Genomic DNA, 21882 nt, shown 5'->3' on the forward strand with positions numbered 1-21882 from the left:
GAACAAACATGAAGTGTCCCGAATCGTCACGCCATGCATTCCAGTACTCCAAACACAGGCCTCCACCAGGGCAAACACAATGGCGCCTCAAGTAGCCTAAAAGGCACACGCAAAGAGGCGCTTCTGGTGTGTGACCTGCAGGCAAGTTTGTTATTTTATTTCCAATGGAGAGATACACACATAAGGCAACGCGCTTGCACTTTTCCAGCTGCACCTAGTTAAGAACACAGAGAGCTTCTGTGATGCGACTGGCTGAAGTTTAAGGTAGACGCAATGAAAAGTACACGTTTGCAAACCTACCAAAAGGTACAAATAATAATTTCAATTAAAGCCATAATGTGGAGAAAAGCGATCTTGTATTGAGCCCAATGAGCCTTGCATCTAAAATAGAGCAAGGGTGTTCCTTTAGTGATATCACTTAGACTCACACGCTGAAAATGGCGGACGTGAAACAAGAAACTAAGGATATGGTGATGCGCCTGTCAATCAATATTGGTTGAAAATTGAAAAAAAAAGGACTGTGTGTGTGTGTATATCACCCCCAATTTGACGGTCTATACACTATACTTACACACATGTCTGTCCAAACAGCTTGAAAAGTAGATTTTTCACCATTGGTGGCCTTTAAAGGTGCAGTAGATGATTGTCTTCAGAAACATTTTTTGTTGTGCTGGTTGAAAGTCTCTAGCAAAGATTAAAGTAAATAATCTAAATGTATTTATACATATTTTCATATTCTGGCCTGGGTAAGGCATAAGACACAAAAAATTTTCATCCAATTAAATATTGTTGGGCCGATAATTCCCATAATTCTGATAAGTAGCCCAAACTGTTTGTCAGCAAATGTAGATTAGTACAACTGTGCACCTCTGTTCACGCATATCCATCAAAAGTCACACCTTTAAAATCAAATGCTGAATCAAAACCTTTTAAAATCCTGAATCAATATCAGTGTTACTTTTACACGCTGGAGGCAGACGATACCATGGCTAAAGTATTTCTTTTAGACAGGTAATGGTAAACTATTTTAGTCTCCTAAAGCTGATGTAGATTGTGTTGTTGTTACAAATGGGCTATTATGCCTAAAAGTGTTGTTCAGCCACTGAAATCCTCCGGCGAAAGATTGATGTGACTACTTTCAATTTCATAAAGGACATTTTAAAGCATCGATCATGTAGATTTTTGTTTAGTTTAACAATAAAACAGATGTAAATAGCGCTATTCTGTCCAGCCTGCTTTACTGAGGTAAAGTTGGTTTTATATTCACATTGGTTCATTTTTTAACAATGACAGCCTGTGACGCGCTGCCTATATTGTTTACCATGCTACCCTGAATATTTGCTCTGAAATAGCATGTAAGTATGGCTCAGTAATAAGTGTAATTCTTGCACATCACCGGCCAACCACTAAACATACAGTTTCACGCACATAAGAGAGTGAGACAATTATGACAAGTTCTGCATGCTCTACAACTAAAAATGTGCTAGATTTAATACAGTTTTACATTGGGAATTGTAGCATTGTAAAGTTTTCTAACTGGCGAACGACATAAACTAGTGGGTTGTCTGCTGTCATCTTTAAGGCAGATCACATACCACATACTGCACGTTTAATGAAACTCAACTGTGTTGTAGCCTCATGTTGAGTCGCGTGTTAGTAAAAGCCGACTCTCTCATCTGATTGGTCACTAAATAAACAGTCAAGTGGTTCTCTTCAGTTGACAGCCCACACCGATTCTACGCAATGAATTGGGCCAATGAGCTCCGACGTTAACCCGACAAGATTGGACATGTGGAATTGTAACCATTCAGACTATAAGACCTTTTTAGCTAGACATTTACACCTATACATACTAAACCGACAATATGTTGTATCTAATATAGGCTATAATAATTTGTGTTGGATTTTTAATAATTGCACTCCCTGAAACATCTGATTCGACTATCAGTCGACTACAGACAATATTCGCAAAATACAGTAAGAATACATGTAAGAATCTGAGAATCTCGTTCTCTTCTGAATTCTGAAATTAAATGATTTGCTACCAACCTGACCATGTTGTTTTACTGAATATAGCACTAATAGCACTGTTAAATTTTAATTTGATAACTGTATATAGGCTGCAGTTTTGTATTATAATTGTATAGCTTCTCTTAGCTTCTAACATGCATCTAATGTGAATAAAGAGATTTTCTGAAACAAGAAAAGCCAGTGTGGATAAGGATCGTTTTCATTTAAAAAAAGCTGTGCTAAAATGAAAACACGCTAATGCAAATGTGGCCTAATTATACCGTACCAGTTATGAAGTCAGAAATAAATTGACATTTTTTTTTTTTTTTTGGTTGTTTAGAGAGATGATGAGAAAGACTTCCTCAGAATACACCATATCCCCATAGCAACCAGCAATTCCTCATTCAGACAGTTTCTCCAGTTACTGGGCCCTTCTCATTCATAACTGTTTCCATGGGAACAGGAGCCATTCCTCATTGATAGAATCTCAGCATCACAACGTTAACAAGGAAAACGGGGAGCTTTGGGGGATTTATAAATGTATAGCATTCAAATAATCCACAGTAACACGCTATTTTAAATACTAAACATCCACAGCATAAATTCTCAATGTATGTATGCATCAAAACAATCATATTTAGTCATGAACTGTAGGTGAAATATCAGCTAAAACATTTAAACTTTCTCTCGCCAAAAAAAAGTACCCGCAAATCCATGCATTAACAAAAACAGATTCTTTTTTGGGTCCTCAAATGATTCTTGTGCTCAAATTTCCAGCCCTCAAGGACAATATCAGTGTCATGTTTATCCTATTTCTTTGTGCATCTACAAGGTAAGGTACACACAATGTAATGTACACAAACACACACACACACACACACACACACACAAAGGCCAAAAACAAAAAGGCTTTCAAGCATCTATACTCTATTTTTCTACATTATTGTGTTCTGATTAACTGTTGTTCTACTGAACAAAAACATGACTATCATACATATATTTATACCATGATTTACTCACTAGAAATTCATTCAGCATACATTTATACTATATAACAAAAATATCTTGTCAAACATATTCACAATGCATCCCCAAATTGCTTATTATTTTATCAGTAAATATTTTGTCACTTTTCCTCAAAACCTAGGGGCCTCATGTACAAAGACTTGCGTTGAAATTCATACTAAAATATTGCGTACACACAAAGCTGTAAACGTGCGTACGCAGTAAAAAAAAAAAAAGAAATTAAATTAGTTTCTTCATTCTTTACTTTCACTTTCACTCTCTTTTGTGGATAAGTATACATGTTGTATGCACCATCCATTAGCCTATACATAATTAATTTGGTTTGTTCAGGGCAATTATTTGTTTCAAAACTATTTCTAAATTCAATTCTAATTTCCAGCAAACGAATAAATGAACAATAATAATGAAGTGTGTTCAAAAAACTGAGTTATTTCCAAATACACATGCTATGCCCCCTATGGTCTAAAACCTGACAAGCGGACAAATCTAAGCTTGTTTTTAATAAAACAAATATAAATATGCATATAATAAATAATACTGCTTATAATAATAACATTATCCAAAAGCAAGTTGTCATGAACAAGCTGAAAAGGCCCTCGAGATGAAGAAGGCATAATTGCAGTGGTTTTTATATTTATGTAGAAAATAATAATTTTTGTAATATTTTATTCCTTTAGTTCTTTTTCATATGTAAATAAATTTGAGTATTGCTGTAAATCCTTTGTGTAATAAGCAATGTTTAAGCGTGGCGCACAACTGACATGCTCTGTGCTGGACTATAGACCTACTCTTAGCTGGTCTATTGAGGGGTCTATTTTAGATCCTCAAAATAGCAACGCGCCAGCAATGTGCCTTAACACACCTCTTTTTTTAGACCAGAACGCCTATGGGCGCACATATGAGCGCAAATGCATTTGCTATTTAAACAGCTTGGTGCAACACGTCAAAACGACACTTGCGTCAAGCTGAAACAAGTAAACGTAATTTGTGTTACGCCTTGCGCCGAGTGTAGGATAGGGCCTAATATGTTTGTTTTTATAATTTCCTGATGTTAAAACAGGATCCAAATCTCTCCCACTTTGAGGCCCACCGCAACATGATGTAGGAGTGTGGTTTCCCCGCCCACCAAATTGATTGACAGCCCCGCATTAACATGTCTCCGTAGTAATGCATATAATCATATCAACAGGACAGAACGTGCGCAAAGCAACTGCGATTGAAAGATCTCTTCAGTTCTCTGTGATCATCAATCATCATCAACTGTGATCAAGAATGAGTTTTACAAATGTAAAATGTTTTAAAACAGTGCAGGTTGTAATGAATTAAAGCGATTTTACCATCTGTACTTCATCACCAGAGGCGCGTCAATACAATTATAAAATACAACGCTTCAATGCCAGTTTGTGGAAATTACATGAGGTTTACTTTGTACATTAGTATATTCATACAGCAGCATTATAAATCCTGTCACATTTGCATGTGTGTGTGTCCGCTGTGTGTGTGCATGAACTTTGTAACGACATTGTGTGTGACTCGTCGTTGCAACTCCATAACAATAATCATTGAAAATGTTCTTACTGTGGTATTTCTCACAAATGTTTTGTGAGATCTACTTCCTTCATGTCTGTCACTGTGCGGCATATTTGACGGAGCCAAGATGGAGATTGATCGGTGGGCAGAAAGAACTAGCATGAAAGGCACAGGCACAAAAACAGCTACATCGTATTCAGAGCAGAAAATCCAATATTCTGAAAGGTATAATAGATAATCTGATGGGTGTTTTGAGCTGAACAGACACATTCTGGAGACACAAAAGACTTTTTTTAAATCTTGAAAAAGGGGTAAAACCATAGACTGTAAAATATATGTACGTAGTATCCGTGACACCACCCATAGGTTTCTGAACACTGCAAAAGAAGCCACAAGTAGGCGCAGCCAACCGTCACCATTTTGTTTGCGCGTCATCGCACCCACGGCGGGATACCAAACAAGGGCAAAGAGCTAGAGAATAAGCAGAGCTACAGACACCGGCTGGCATTTTGCTTGGACTTGGCTAAACAGACTTTACTAAAGGAAAGTGCTTAATACTTTATTACCTGCGACTCGTTTGTGTTCTGACCACATGTGCTTGGTTGTACACTATATCAATAAAGTGTTTAGACTTTTAAAAACACTGTGTTAATACATTGAGCCACTAAACATTGTTCTTATGACGTTTTACTACAGGAGGAAAGCGCAAATTACTTCCAAACACTTCAAATATTGTCTGTGTTAGTAAATGCAAGGCTATTGATGAAATCCAGCATAACATTGTATGACAACATTTTAGATGACTGTTCTAGAGCCTACAGCTAATCAATCTGTCAGCTTTGAAGTGCATTCAAGTTGTAAAAAAATATATAAACGATAAATGATTCTAAATAAAACAAATACATTTATAGATATGGTGTATAAGTATATAACTACTCACATGGGAAACGGAGGCCACGTGAATGGTTTGTGAGTACAACTAAGTGCACACAGCATCCCATATCATCTGATAATTGTAAGAAATAAGTCTAAAAGGCAACTGACAGTGTAAAGCCACATAAAACAAAACAAAAATATGATCAATATGCCGAGTTTAATGGCTAATCTGCCAGAGTCAGCTGACGTGACGGCAACCAGCGAGACCTAGCTGTCACTCAAGTAGCCACGCCCTTAATTATGCAAACTTAATATAGCCTAATATAAAGAAAATGCAAGAGTTATAAAAAAATTCACCCCCTTACAGTTGTCATGAAGGGTAATATTAGCTATATGACCCAAAATCGTTCTTTGTACCAGGCTGCAAACACCTTTTTTCCACTGTCAAGTTGGCCATTCTAACAGTGGGCTCAATTAAAATTTGCTCTATTATGGAGCCAGGACTAGCAGAATTTCGATGAATTGCAGTTTTAGTTACTTCCGTATTGGCTTCCCGAGGGAGAGGTTACCGCTTGGGTAAAACCCTTTAAGCATTTTTACCCTTTTCATGTCATAATTTCATTTCATATTACTTTTGCATGCAACTGTCAAGAATTTCAGTGTTTAACTATTATACTTGCTCACTTTCCTTCGGCTTAGTCCCTGCTTTTATCAGTGTGAACTGCCTGAAAAATATTTCATAGGATGCTTGTCAATATTGTTAGAAAAGGTTGTATTTCAGCTGATGTATCTGTGTTTAGCAAAGCTGAACTGCATGTTTCTACTATTTTAGTAATTTAACCACACTATATTGGCACATATTATTAATTTATGCTGAAGCTGCTTTATGTTGCAGTTGTTTTACATCAAATGTTTAGTATATTTCTAACAAAAAAGAAAAAGAGTGAGGGAAAAGAGAAAGGTATGAATGCGTGCTAAATCAAAGGACCAGGGCTAAGGTGTTGAGAGGGACGTATCATTTCATGTTCAAAGTGTTTCCCAACTGAAAGACACATCCGCCATTTACCTACCACAGCAAAGAGAAAACAGCTGTGAACGAAGAGAGAATCAGCGTGTGCAAGAGGAGGGGGGGCTCGTGTCTCAAGGCTTTGCTGGATGATTGATCATCTGCAGTAGTGAAAAACAGGTTACTGCAGCAGCTCCTGCACAGACCGCTCTCATTGGTTTGCTCTACTTCTCCTCTCGCTCTTTCTCTCTTTCTCTCCCTCTCTCTCTCTGCCACTGCTTGTTTCCAACCTATTGCTTCTCCAGTTGCATCTTTTCTATTCTATTCGCTAAACCTCAGGAAACATGGAAAGACAAACCCAAGATCAAGCTGCAATTCATTCACCAGCCACAGCAGCTGCTCTCGCTCCTTCTCAGATTCTCTTTTACTCACTTCCTTTTCCTTTTCACCCTCGCTTACGGTGTATTTGTTTTTTATCCGAGTCACAAATACACATCTGTTAACTGCTCAGCCTACTTCAAATGTTCAGTGCGCTTGATGAAGACTCAGGAAGGAGGGAGCAGAAAGAAAATGGCTGCAGTAGGCAAACGGGGCGATAGCTCTCCTCCCTACTGCAGCCAACACACCCTCTGACCCATTTACACACACGCACCGTCTCACAAAGCTCAGATGGGAGACTCTCATTCTGTATGTATACATATAAACACAGTACATATAGATGGAGGACACAGTATAACTAAGAGAGTCATATGCTTATACCTTTGTAAATATATATATAACAGGGTATGTATGGTGCAGTGCTAAAACATACATTTTCCAAACCCTTTTGCTTTTTTATTTTGTCTGAAAATTTCTCTTTTATTTTTAAAAAATCATACATAATAATTAATAATTGTTCACGACTGATAATAGTATAGTATACATTCCTATACGTAATAAAATTATAGTATAGGTAAGACAAAAGCTTTGTCTAGGTTAACTTTTATTGAATTGTAGTTAAAATTTTACAAATATTTCTTTGAATGTTGAAAAAAGGCTTTGTTTTTTGTAATTTTGATGACAAGTATTATTGCTGTTGTTGTTGATGTTGCTAATCATTTTGTGTTGTAGTTTAAATTCAATTTATTTAATCTCAGGTAATGACAAACATGACAACAGAAATCATTAATAGTTTGTTTCTTTAAATTTAAGATATTTTTTTGTTGCAAATATATTAAAATTTGTCTTCTGGTACTCCTCCTCCTCCTCCTACTACTACTACTCCCCACTACTACCACCGCAAACATTAATACTACTACTACTAATACTACTACTACTAATAATAACAACTACAACAGTTGGCGACACAGCAAAAAGGTCGCTGGTTCAAGTCCCGTCTGGGTCAGTTGGCATTTCTGTCTGTTTTTTTTTGTGTGCATGTTTTCCCTATGTTCACATTAGTTTTCCCCACAGTCCAAAGACATGCGGTAGAGATGAATTGAATAAACTAAATTGGCTGTAGTGTGTGTGTGTGTGTGTGTGTGTGTGTGTGTGTGTGTGTGTGTGTGTGTGTGTGTGTGAGAGAGAGTGAGAGAACTAGAGTATATGGTTTTTTTCTAGTACTGGGTTGCAGCTGGAAGGGCATCCGCTGTGTAAAACATATGCTGAATAAGTTGGCGGTTCATTTCACTGTGGCAACCACTGATGAATAAAGGGACTATGCTGAAGGAAAATGAATGAATGACTGAAAACTGAGTTTTGTCTTGTTTCTGTTTTTAGATATTTTAAGACTTTTAAAATTTTACCAATAAGACTTTCAAGTCAGTGCTGGCACCATATGGAGACAATTATATTTACAATTAGATGTTTAATTTATATTTTGTTTTGCTTAATGAGTGGATCTTATCTTGAATTTGTAAAGAAAACTAATTCATCCTTTAAAAGTTAAATATTGCACAAAAATACCTGAAACTATGCCAACTCAAATTTTGTTAATGTCATCGCTGTAAAATCAAAAATTCATTCATTTATTTTTTTGGCTCGATACTTTTATTAATCTGCCGTTGCCACAGCGGAATTAACCGCCATCTTATCCAGCATATATTTTACGTAGTGGATGCCCTTCCAACTGCATCTCATCACTGGGAAACACCCATACACTCACATTCACCCACATACACTACGGACAATTTAGCTTATCCAATTCACCTATAGTGCATGTCTTTGAAGGGAAACCAGAGCACCTGGAGGAAACCTACGCAAACACAAGGAGAACATGCCAACTCCACACAGAAATGCCAACTGACCCAGCCGGGGCTCAAACCAGCGACCTTCTTGCTGTAAGGCCACTGCCCTGCTCCTTAAATCTAACATTCATTTTTATAATTGTAAATTACACATCATTAAAACCCTATTCTTTTTAAATAAAAATATTCATACAGCTTTATACCCAAGTCAGTTACACCAAGATTATTTCTAAAATTGTACAAATATTTCCTTGAAAAGTCAACAAGTTCAAAGGAAAGAGAACCCCCCCCACACACACACACACATTACATTTTTCAGTCTGAATGAAGTACAACTCACAGGATGACAGAGCTGAGAATCAGTTCACTGCTGACGTGACGAAGCACGTTGCATGATAAATGCTTTTGCCACACGAGTCTCCTGCACATTTTTCACAACACTCACCATGCGTTAAACTACCAATAACGGTGCAGGAGACCCTGCGCTACTGTGTTAGCCATCATGCTAACTGGGCTTCTACGGATGATCAATTGCGCTTGTGAATTGTAGGTCAAGTGGCAATATCAGCCTGAGCAAACCTATTAGCACCTCTGCTTTCGGCCCAGTTCTCTAAATTACAAGCTAAATGGGATATATGAGTAAATTTGATGTGCAAACAGAAAGACAGAAAGGCTATAGCTAACATGAAAGCTGAAGGAGAGGGACATTCAGGAGTAATGTACTACAGGAGGACAGACATTGAATTTGACAGTAATTGTCATATATACAGTATATGGTATTCCACAAGGTTCTGATTTAGCCCCACTTCTGTTCTCCTTTATGCTCCCGCTAGATCAGATTTTTCATAAAAGCAGTGTATCATTTCACTGCTACTCAGACAGCAAACTGTATTTACCATTTAAGTTAAATGACTGTCTTGGAAAAGGTGTTAGCTAGTTTTAATGAAATTAAGGAAAGGATTTATACAAATGTCTGAACTAAACAAATCCAACATTAAATTGAATAGTTTTGGTTCCCTAAAACTGGCGATGTAGTTGAAATTAAACGGTGTCCCTAGATGCCTTTTATAGATAACCTACAAATGAAAAATAAATGAATAATTTAAGAAGACACAAACTACAAACAAGTCAAATGATCTGCCGGTGCATTAGGACCATTATGTTAAAGTTGTCTGTGTACAAAAGAAACAAGAACTTAAATGCAACTAAAACCTGGTGTTCATTAATTCGTCCATTTTCCTTTGACTTAGTCTATTTCAGAGGTTGCTAAAGTGCAATGAACCGCTAACGATTCTACTACATGTTTCACACAGCAGATGCACTTACAGCCACAACCCAGTACTGGGAAACATCCATACACACTCATTTCCACACACACACACACTCATACACTATGGCTGATTTAGTTTATCCAATTCACTTATAGCAAATGTCTTTGGACTGTGGGGGAAACCGAAGCACCTGGAGGAAACCCACGCAAACACCAGGAGAATATGCAAACACAGAAATGCAAACTGGCCAAGCCTAACCAGCACCTTCTTGCTGTGAGACAACAGTGCTAACCACCGAGCCACTGTGCTGCCCTAAAAACAGGTCTTCATTTAACAAATCTAAAACAAAAGACATCAAACATTTTGACAAAAACCATAACAAAGCAAAACTTGACTTGACTGGGCTGGCAGGGCAGAATAAGACAAGACTGGATGCATGAACAATCAAAAGAACCAATCAAAATCAATAAACAAACAGGAGAGCAGAATTAACTAATAATGGGATAACAAGGTGTTTTGGACTTGACAATAGACAGGTGAGCACATGGCACAATGAGGAAAAAAACAAAAGCCATGTACTCACATCAAACAGGATGAGAACACACAGCAAATGAGAACTCATTAACCGTGTGTTCACATGAAACTAAACACAAAATTAATCATTAGCCATGTGCTACATACTGTACAATGTCAACACAAGACAGAACGATAGACACAAACACCATTAAAGAAAAAGACACCTATCATGTGCTCACCTATGCGGCATGGATATTTAATCCTGACGCCAAACTAAAACCAAAACCAACTTGACCAAAATGCTTTCTTAAATATACGACACTTACTGTAACATAACATAACATAACATAACATAACATAACACAACATAACATAACATAACATAACATAACATAACGGAATGTACTTTGTCACTAAAGAACAAGTATAAGTGTGATTGAGCATTTTTAATGGGCAAACTTAAAACAAGTTTTTACAGCTAAAAAAAAAAAATCTAAAAATCTAAAATTACGTCTCTGATTGTAATTGAGCAAAATTTACAGGTAAAATATTGAACTTTAAGTAGTAATGAGCAAGTAAAAGAAAAAATAAACAATCTTACAGAATCTGTTCTTGCACAGTACAGTTTTCTTAAAACTATTTTTTTGACTTGAAACATGATTGCGTTGATGACCTCTAAAAGAAACTTTTATTTTATAAAAAACATTGAAAATGTTATTCATGCATTTATCATTTCGGGATTTGATTACTGCAGTTCACTAAATTACAGCAAACAAAATTAAATCTCTAGATTGCAGACGGTTCAAAATTGTAAATTAGATCATATTACCATACGTGAAAAATCACTGCATCGGTTGACTTTCTTTCAGGATTAATTTTAATATCCTAAGACTTATTTTAAATACCTACTGTACATGGTAGAGCTCCATCAAATATTGTGAATTTAAATCATGAAAATATACCAACATGATCAGTACTATTTCAATCACAGAAACTACTTGTTGTTTTTTGGTCTATGATGAAATCTATAGGAATTGCTCTACCCAACAATTAAAAGAAAAAACAGCACACCACTATATGTTAGGCATATCCTGATGTCATACTGTCATTTTAAAAAACAATCAAAACTGATCACAGATAAGTGCGAAGGATGCTAGTGTCATACTTTAGGAGTCTCTTTTTCCCTAAAGATGCAATTGTTATTTTATTGGTTTCCTTTTATATTTCATAATTAGATATGTTACATATTATATTCTAACAAACAATAAACTTGGAGTCCCTTTTGTTAATTATGCAACAGGAAAACCGATGTATGAACCTGTATTTGTCCAACAATGTTTTTTTTTTTTTTTTTTTTTTGCCACCTGATAGAGGTCCTTATCTCCCTTTGCTCACTTTTTTTTCTAAAAGACATTCCATACTAAGTGATAATTTTTAGATTTTTTGTGGACTTTGTTTCACATTGTTTTCCCGTGTTCTGTTTCTTTTAACTCTTATCTTCTGTTTCTCATTTGATCTCAATGGCTGAAACTGAAAGCTGGAAAATGTCACCTACGAAAGATGCATTTCAAAGCCTGTCCAAATTCTAATCTAGCTTCACTTCCTTTCTCCCTTTTCCCTTCATCTCATTGATTTTTAAAGGCAGCAAGGATGTATCCATCACCGCCTGAAATTTCCTACAATTCCATTCTGACAGCTGAGCAAAAAATAAAACAAAAATTGCACCTGAAAACTGCACATGGTGGTCAATTTTGTTTGTAAATATATTATTACGTCTAGCCAAAAGTTTGCATTTCAGTGTTTAAATATTCATTTAACTTCTTTTTTTGTTAGATCATAAAACAGTTAAGCCGCCCCAAAGGTTTCACCAACACCAGTTTTGCAAAGTGCACAAACATAAATTCTTATTTTAGCTTGTGAAACTGCAAGATTATATACTGGGTATTTGCTTCATGCGTGTTTGTTTACAACAGGAGTAGTGACGAGATTGATGACACTTGAGCTTACTGAATGCCACTTGAACTTGTTTTAAAATGAATGAACTGAATTAAATTAACAACAAACTGATTAGATTTGAATAATGACTTGCTTCAGATGCTTTAGAGATGCTTTATAGATGCTTTATGGATATTATTCAATATAGTTACTTTCTTATTAAATACTGTGATTTTAAATAATAAAGGTGCCTTTTTAAATAAATGCTGTACTTAAAATCTTTCTATTAAAAAAAAAAAAAAAACTTGCAAAGCAGCCAACTGTTTTAATGTTTCTTGAAGCTGAATCAATATTATGTGACACTGAGAAATGGAGTAATGACTGCAAAAACTTCAGCTTTGGATGAATAAATTACATTTTAACATGTTCAAACAGAAAACAGTAAACAGGTTTTTTTTAAATACACAACAAGATAAATCTAACCACCCCAAACAAAAAATAAATTAATTAATTAAGATGCGGAAAATCAAAGAAACATTTAACTGAAGCAAATGAATTCTAAAGTCTAATAGTAATAATTGACATTAATTCCAGTAAATGTATACTTGGATTCAGAGCTGGTTTGAACAGGTTTTAAATCACTACAGTGCATGCCTAACATGTCACAGGAAAACAAATATTCTAGGCAACGTTTATGTGACCATCAGACTTTCTTGTTATGCTACTGTCTTTGCAAAAACTGTGCTCATCTACAGCCCTAAGCTGTCCCATCACCCATTCTCCTGCTTGTCTGTTTTTTCTGTCTTGCTCTCTCTCTCTGCTGACATTTGTAGCATGTCCTCACTGCTTGTATCTGCAGCGCTGCTCTGATCTGGGCTCACCATGAGCTCATTAGGTCAGGAGCACACAATATCACTCGCTGTGTGCTTCCAACTCATATACACACACATGCATCCATGTGTAATTCACAGAGGAAAAACTGCAAAATCAATCATCCATATAAATATAAAAAAAAAAAAAAAAAAAATATATATATATATATATATATATATATATATATATATATATATATATATATATATATATATATATATATATATATATGAAAAACAACAGAATATAACCACAGGCAATATTCTAAAGAGCTTTTCTAGATGTTTAAAATACAAACAGGCATATAAACGAGTTTGTGGAACAAATTCACTATGCAGTTCAACCACTTTTGCACCTGTGTTTTATTCACCAGCCACCCGTAATCTAGTTTAACCAGGCGTTATCTGTGCTGGTGTACCAGTGCATCAGGTGTATTTAAATGAAGTCATTCTCATTCTTTTCTGCACAAATGCACATTCTTTATATGCTAATTAGGCTGGTTTTAGATGTGCCCAATCAATGCAATCTGCCTGGTGCAATTAATGCCATTGCTGCATATGGAAAGCAGGTGGCAGGGGTGGCAAAAGCATCAGAACTTTAGTTATAGCAACTTTTCTACTGCAGTATTGGAACCCAATCAATGCTTTCAAAAACTGTCAGGAGTATTTACATAGACACTGAAAGAATATTAACTCATCTTTTATAACCAAAATGAATAATTCATGCAATTTTTTTTGCGAAAATAATAAATTTCTTAGCCAAATAGTAAATATACTTACATCTAGAGGTCAGACAACTCAAATGTAAAACTGCTAACAATATAACATTGTAGTAGGGTATTTATACCAGTAAATAGTTTGTATAAATGACGAAAATAAAAGCATTTTTCAGTCTTTCATCAGCATGTATTTATGGCATATCAAGCATATCTTTACAGCTTTTTGTAAACACTTATGTAATCATTCCCATAAATATTGTGTATTACTGTTATACATGTGTGCTTTACTTTTGCAGTATCTTGTACCTGAAACATCTATTTAAGTCTATTAACCACACAACAGCTAAAGTGGCTTCAAGTACCTATTCAACGTATGTCTTTTTCCCTATATGGCATATTTCAATATATTTTTAAAAGCACTTGCTATATTATCTATGTATTAAAAAAACCTAAAAGCCATTTAAAAACACAACCCACAATTTAGTATGATTAGTTCTAAATGTTTGTGACTGCAGGAAACAAAGGTGGTTGAGACTGCACTTTTAGATAGAAAATGCTGTGCATGGTGTTTACTAATTTGCACAAGTTTAGCCTTAAATGCTTTATTTACATGCAAGAGATGGTACAAATGTTTTTGAAGTGGCATTAAAGTGACTGCTTAAGAGGCATGGGACAATAACTGGTTTAAAGGTTTATTGCAGTTTGGAAAAGTCAAGGTTTTAAAACCATAAACATTTTCTGTTATACCATTCCCAATGGCTTGTTTCCACTGACTGGTACAGTACGGTACGGTTTAGGTCGGTAAGGGTCACCTTTATCAGGCTTGCGTTTCCACTACAAAGGGTACCCTTTTGGTGGGCGTGGTGTATGACAAATTTTAAGTCGACGCCATGCTCGCTCGAATAAATGTCTATAGTACAACCGTACGTGTCTTTTACATATCATATGAGAAGTACTTCCCACTAAACAGATGCTTTATGCACATAAATACTTCTTTATAAATGTTTATTACTAACATTTCTATGAACATGATTTGATTATAACAGCAAATCAATGACAGTGCAAAATAGGCTACTGTAACGTCTGTAATTATAGTAAATAAATATATAGATGCAACATATATGAACACATACAGACCCTTACAGTCTCCGATATATTATTAATTGCAGAAAAACTACACACATCCTACATTTAGAACTTATTTAAGTTCTAAAACACATGCAATATAGCCAACACTCAGCACAATCCTCTCAAATGATTCTGTAATCTTCACCAGAACATGCATAAGCTCTGTTAGAGAGTAGTTTTGTCATTCCCAGTTCATAATAGTCCAAAAGGCGATGATAAACATGACAGTTTGTTCATGATTCAGGTTGCTAAAACAATTTTGCTCCTGTGCTTCTCCTTTTTTACTGCGCTTCACTCTCGCGCTTGTCCTTTTCTTTCTGAATGGATCAGATGACAAAGACACTTCAATAATCACGCACACGTTATTATCATCAGCTCAAGAAGTTCGTTATATCAAATATAGACGAGATCGTGAGCTCCTGGAAGAAAGCGAATACCGCTCACACTTTTAGACGGGCTCGTAAAGCAACAACAGGACACGGCAGATTTTGTTCTTCTTGGCTTTGTGTCTGTTCTTCAAGACGACGACAAGGTTTGTTTGAGCTCGGGTCATCCATGGCTCGTTATTATATGCATATAGTATATCCATGTAATCTCTCAGCTGTGTATTAGAACATGGCGGCTCCTTTGTTTACATTCTGTGTAGCTCCACGAGCTCGTGACGTATCTCTGTAACCAATCAGCATTCGGCTGCGCGTGTTGCTCTACCGTTTGGTACCCTCTATCTTTCTCAGTATGCTTTGGTTCGGTACGCTTATTGACAGTGGAAACGGCCATAAAAGCGTACCAAACCGAACCGTACTGTACCACTGGCCATAAGGTATAGGTAAGTTTTTTTGTGTGTTTTTTTAATGTATTGTAAATAATTCTGTGTTTTTGAAACTAATGAAGACAGCTGAATTCAATTATTTATTTTAATTATTAAGCCTGATATGTTTACTGTTCCAAAATATTATAAATGTTTCCTTAAAAACATATATAGTGTTCAATAGGGTAAAAAGGTTTTTTGTTTTTTACTCACACATTTAAAAAGAACTTATTTTAGAGCAGTAACCATGATACCATGAAACCGTGATATTTTTATCCAAGGTTATTATATCATCTGAAACATGCCTACAGCTTTATGCTGCTAAGAGGTGGCCGAAATATACTAACACTTAAATTACAACTGTATACTTTGAGTCTAGGAGCTGTGAGTAAGGGAAGGCGTCACTGTATTGGCAGTTATGTATTTTTCATTGTTCTGTTTGGTGAATTGTGAAGTACAAGTAGAGAGCAAACAGGTCACTATCTTAGGTGTGTAAAGTTGCCTTAAGCCAGGGATGTCCAAACTCGGTCCTGGAGGGCCGGTGTCCTGGAGAGTTTAGCTCCAACCCTAATCAAACACACCTGAACCAGCTAATCAAGCTCTTACTACATACTAGAAACTTCCAGGCAGGTGTGTTGAAGCAAGTTGGAGATAAACTCTACTGGACACCGGCCATCCAGGACAGAGTTTGGACACCCCTGCCTTAAGCAATCAAAAAACCTAAATAGACATGTAAACAATATAAACAATATTAAAAACACTTATCGTTATTATTATTATTTTTTTTTAAGAATTTGTGTTTTCAATAATGGTTTCTGTCGAGGTATCAAAATTATTTTGGAGAAATTTCCCCTATTAAATTTGTATGATTCTAGAGCAGGGGTGTGCAAACTCGGTCCTGGAGTGCCAATGCCCTGCACAGTTTAGCTCCAACTCTAATTAAACACACCTGCTTATAGATTTCTAGTGATCTTGAAGACACTGATTAGTTTGTTCAGGTGTGTTTGACTAGTGTTGGAACAAAACTCTGCAGGGACACTGGCCCTCGAGGATCAAGTTTGCCCATCCCTGTTCTAGAGAATGACTGTTAAAACTAAATGGGCAGGATGGGCATATAAACAATACACAATTTATTCTTAGTGATCGCTTTAAGCATGCAGATTTTGTTCAGACTTACCCAGTAAGCACCACTACAAAGTCCATCACATTCCAGCCATTTCGTAGGTAGGAGCCCTTGTGAAAGGCAAATCCCAGAGCTAATATCTTAATGCCTGACTCGAAACAGAAAATGCCAATGAAGTAGGGTTCTGTGTCCTCCTGTGAGAGAGAAAGACAAACAAATGGACATGGGGAAACAAGAGTGAGTTTACCATTTCTTCAAAAAAGAATCACACAGAGACCAATTATATTCTGGGATTTATGTTGAGTTACAGTATGTAGCTTCTAGAAACAAAGTAACATTGATCAACAAGACCTGAACTTACCAAACGCTCTGACATAGGTGTCTTGTCCCCGTCTGGAAGGTGCTGTTCCAGGGCCAGGACAATGCAGTTAGCGATGATGGTTGCCAGGATCATGTACTCAAATGGAGTGAGAATCATAGGTCAAGGAATTTAACATGAACGCTACAACAGATTTAGAAATGTCTGTAATACACAGACAGCTGTTCAATTTTGCATTCCCTTGAAGAAATGTTAAGGAAGATTTTTTGCCTCCAGTTCCTGAACAAAGCTATACGATATTTACATTTAGTACAGTGGAGATTAAAATGACAGAATAATCTACATTTTCCCAAATGCAGTACTGTTTTGTCCTACTTAGTTTTAAAATTTTTCATACATACATTCCGAAAGGCATAAGCAAAAACTTAAATTACATAACACACTCAATTTAAAAGAACACATTTATACATTATATTATACATATTCAGACAATACCCATTTAACTGGCTGCCTAACTTTCCAGTTTTGTTTGTACAAGATGATGAGCTGTTCTGAAGTGATTAGAACCCCCTAACAGCAGATAAAAACCCAAAGACTTTCAGCCATAGAAAGCGAAGTTTGGGAAATTTGTTTGTAAAATTCCAAATCTGTGATTTCTAGAATACCTGCACAATGTCACCAACACATTTAGGTCTTCCAAATATTTAGCCATTCACAGAAGCATGAGAGAACAGAATAATTTGAGGAATCGTAATGGTCAATTGGTTCAATGTTGCAGCTGGAATTGCTCACCAGTTTATTAGTGAGAAAACCAAGTGTAATTTATTTGGGTGCAGTGGGTAACAATATGCTCATCATCAAACTTTAAAAAGACTGAAGTCAAAAATTCATAAAGAAATCAGTAGCTATGTTTCCATTTACCTATTTTTATGCACATTTTGAAGTATAGCATAAACATGCTTAATGGAAACCCTTAAGTTGCACATGAATTTCGGAAAGAGATGCTACCGACTGAGTAGGTTAAACTTTTTTATCCAGTAAGACAAAAACTACAATTAAAAATATTTACTGAATAAATTTCAGCAAGTGCATAAAAAACTCTATCTAAAATGGACTTGATGGGAGCATTAAGGTCAGGCCAGCCATGATGCACAACATCTGAAATGTTGCTTTGGTAGAGGAGGAAGCTTATAGAGAAGCAATAGTCGTTTTATAAAACTTTCATTTACCTATATTTTTGATTATATCTCTCTATATTTATATAATTAATTAATCTCGAGGTGTACTCAAAATAAGCTATCCAAATCATGCCCGAGTGTTTGACCCCCAAATCCTGATTCGTATGACAAGTGTGAGTACTTTGAGCGCAGTTCGGTTGGCCAGACCTGGTTTGGTTGGCAGTGGTGGGCCATTGTTGCTTTTTGAATGTTTATTTCATGATCCCATTTTACATGTTATAGCACATAATTCGATTAATGTCATTGCGTCACCATACTATCCACGTTTCCTCTGGAGTTTCATGCCATTTCAGGTATCATTCATTTATTCATACACTCATTTTCTTTTCAGATTAGTCCCTTTTTTAATCTGGGGTCACCACAGCTGAATAAATTGCCAACTTATCCAGCATATCATAATGCCTTTCCATCTACAAACCATCACTGGAAAACATCCACACACACTAATTTACACACATACACTATGGACAATTTAGCCTACCCAGTTTACCTGTACCACGTCTTTGGACTTGTGGGGAAAACAAGAGCACTCGGCGGAAACCCACGCAAACACGGGGAGAACAGGCAAACTCCACACAGAAATGACAACTGACCCAGCAGAGGCTTTGCTTTAAGTAGTGACCTTCCTGCTGTGAGGCGACCGTGCTACCCACTGCGCCACCATGCAGCCCTTCATTTCGGGTGTTTCATTTGACATCTTTTTACTTTAACTGCAATTCAGCACTTTCATTTCATTCAGGAACATTTAATTTTTGCCCCCATGACAAACTGAGGTATTGGATGCGAGTATGAAGTAAGGACTTAAGTTTTAACTCTTTAACAGGCATCGTAACCATCTAGTTGACCTTTTATTCGTAGGTTATCATTGTCATAAAATATTATAATATTTATCAGAGTTGTATCAGTATATTATTCAATTCATGTGGGCCAAAAAAAAATTTCCAAGTAGTAAACAATAAAGGGTTAATCAAATTTGATACCACAGTGAACGCCAACTGTCATAGTTTATCAAAGATGGTAACTCCTTGTGGTCAATCAACCAGTGTCCCAAGTGATTCAAAATAACACACAAACTGTAGTGAGTGTTTCTTTCCGGATTCTTTCTAAATAGTAGCATCGATAATGAAGTATGTTCTGGCTTGAAAAGTAAAAAATCCAATGCGAGTTTGGGGCAGTTGAGACAAATCACACTCAAGCTAAGTTCAAGGCAACTCTGTCTAGTGTGAGTACACCCTTTAAAGGCTGTGTAAACTGCAACACAACAATTTAGACTCTTAAGGCATTAGTAAAGAATCATTCAAAAATAGTAGGAAGACATTCAAACAACTGAGCTAACCCGGCTACTTAGCAAACTCCACATTAAGTCCCTTGTGCAAAATCAAGGTAAAAAGCAACAGTGGTTTTACAGAGGTCACCTGAGATTCATCTTCAACATTAGTTTTTACAAAACAAAGTAAAACAATTTGGTTGTTCCCAAAAAAACTCAAGAATTGTGTTATTTCAGCTCATTTTAAATAAGTAGTCTGAGCAAACAGCAAGTGTGATTTTTTTGAGTGAAGCATAGCATCATGCTCACTCTGCATGGGCCAAACAGCCTCTCGCGCCATCTCCTCATACAGCTGGTTGAGCGTATGGTGAATAAACTGGTATTCATGCTGAAGTAATACATTCCGAGGATGAGGATGTATGAGTCAGGCAGATTCTGTATGCTTTAAATGACCTCATCACTCGCCGCTCGCATTTACTGCAGGCCAATTTGTGTACGCGTGAATGTGTGTTGAGAACCAGCACGAGCTTAGAAGGTTAGAGACTGTGTGTGATTCAAAGTGACATGCCTCTTTGGCTCACTGTACACAAGAACTTCAGGGTGGTTATGATATGGATAACAGGACTGTCACAAACACACAAGCACTGCTCCAAAGCCTACGGAGCTGCCTATGAAGACGTCAGACATTTTCAAGTCACAGTGCAACGGAAGTGGTGAATCTTTCTTTTATAATCTGAAAAAAACCGAAAACTAAGTGATTTAATGTGAATTACAGTCAACATTGATGCAGCCAGGTTCATTGTCAAAAAAATAATAATAATGTTGCAAGATAAAATAATCACTTGGATTTTAAAAAGTCGGATGAATGAAGAACAGAACAGGTAGGGTGCATTTTTATTTCATCACAAGCGTTATATTAGTATAATTAATAAACTAGTTTTTAATAATATTTCACACTTGTTTTTAAATTTTGCTTTTATTTTGTTACATTTTCTGGAGTGTTTTGTTAATAGTGCCCTATAAAATCTGTTTTATTCCCCAATTTCCAATGTCCATATACTCTATTTTAATGGTTCAATCAAGTTTTTGCCATGAACAAGCTAAATCATGTACAACTTTACAATCAGATTTATACAATTTTCCTAAATGAATTACATTTATTTCATTACATTTATAACTTCCTGTTTCTCCTGAGATTATTTTTCATATTGTAATTAGTTTATTACTAATAGTAATATTATTATTATTACTTGACAAATAATATTTTACTGTACAACAGGAAAACATTTCAGTCACTTTTTGAAGTTTTAAAAAACTTTTATTGTGACAAGTTGTCCTGATGACATTTTTAATTTTAGGCTTCTTTTAAAACATCGGTCTCAAACTCAATTCCTAAAGGGCCGAAGCTCTGCACAGTTTTGCTCCAACCCTAATAAAAAAACTGCTGATGCAACTAATGTTTGAGACTCTTTTGAACAAAGATTATAAATTATGATGTAGATTTTTAAAAGCCTAATTAAATGAATGAAGAACAGAACAGATAGGGTGCATTTTTATTTAATCACAGGTGTTATATTAGTATAATTAATAAACTAGTTTTTAATAATATTTCACACTTGTTTTTAAATTTTGCTTTTATTTTGTTACATTTTCTGGAGTGTTTTGCCAATAGTGCCCTATATAATCTGTTTTATTCCCCAATTTACAATGTCCATATACTCTATTTTATTGGTTCAATCAAGTTTTTGCAATGAACAAGCTAAATCATGTACAACTTTACAATTAATTTATACAATTTTGTTAAATGAATTACATTAATTTTGTTACATTTATGTTTGAGACATACTGTAAGATTATTCTTCACATTGTAATTACTTAATTATTAGTAGTAATATTATTATTACTTAAAGAAGAATATTTAAGTAAAAAAAAAAACTTTTATTGTGACAAGTTGTCCTGATCACACTTTTAATTTAAGGCTTCTTTTAAAGGCTTTATATTCACAAACACTAG

The 21882-nt window shown here is 35.7% G+C and overlaps 1 protein-coding gene across 50 annotated transcripts in view; it reads right to left on the minus strand.

Annotated features, from left to right (window-relative positions):
• Positions 1–21882, minus strand: part of cacna1aa (calcium channel, voltage-dependent, P/Q type, alpha 1A subunit, a) — a 156211-nt gene that overhangs the window by 103050 nt on the left and 31279 nt on the right. For all 50 annotated transcript variants that reach the window (XR_012401092.1, XR_012401089.1, XR_012401095.1 and 47 more), the window contains 2 exons: positions 17407–17512; positions 17100–17239 (listed from right to left, as the gene is read on the minus strand). Coding sequence is in view for 41 of the 50 variants with exons in the window: in XM_073944635.1 (XP_073800736.1) it covers positions 17100–17239; positions 17407–17512 (246 nt within the window). In the remaining 9 variants the exon portion in view is untranslated. The remainder of the gene's footprint in view (positions 1–17099; positions 17240–17406; positions 17513–21882) is intronic.

This window comes from Danio rerio, chromosome 3 (genome assembly GCF_049306965.1).
Source record: "Danio rerio strain Tuebingen ecotype United States chromosome 3, GRCz12tu, whole genome shotgun sequence".
Taxonomy (NCBI): Eukaryota; Metazoa; Chordata; class Actinopteri; order Cypriniformes; family Danionidae; genus Danio; species Danio rerio.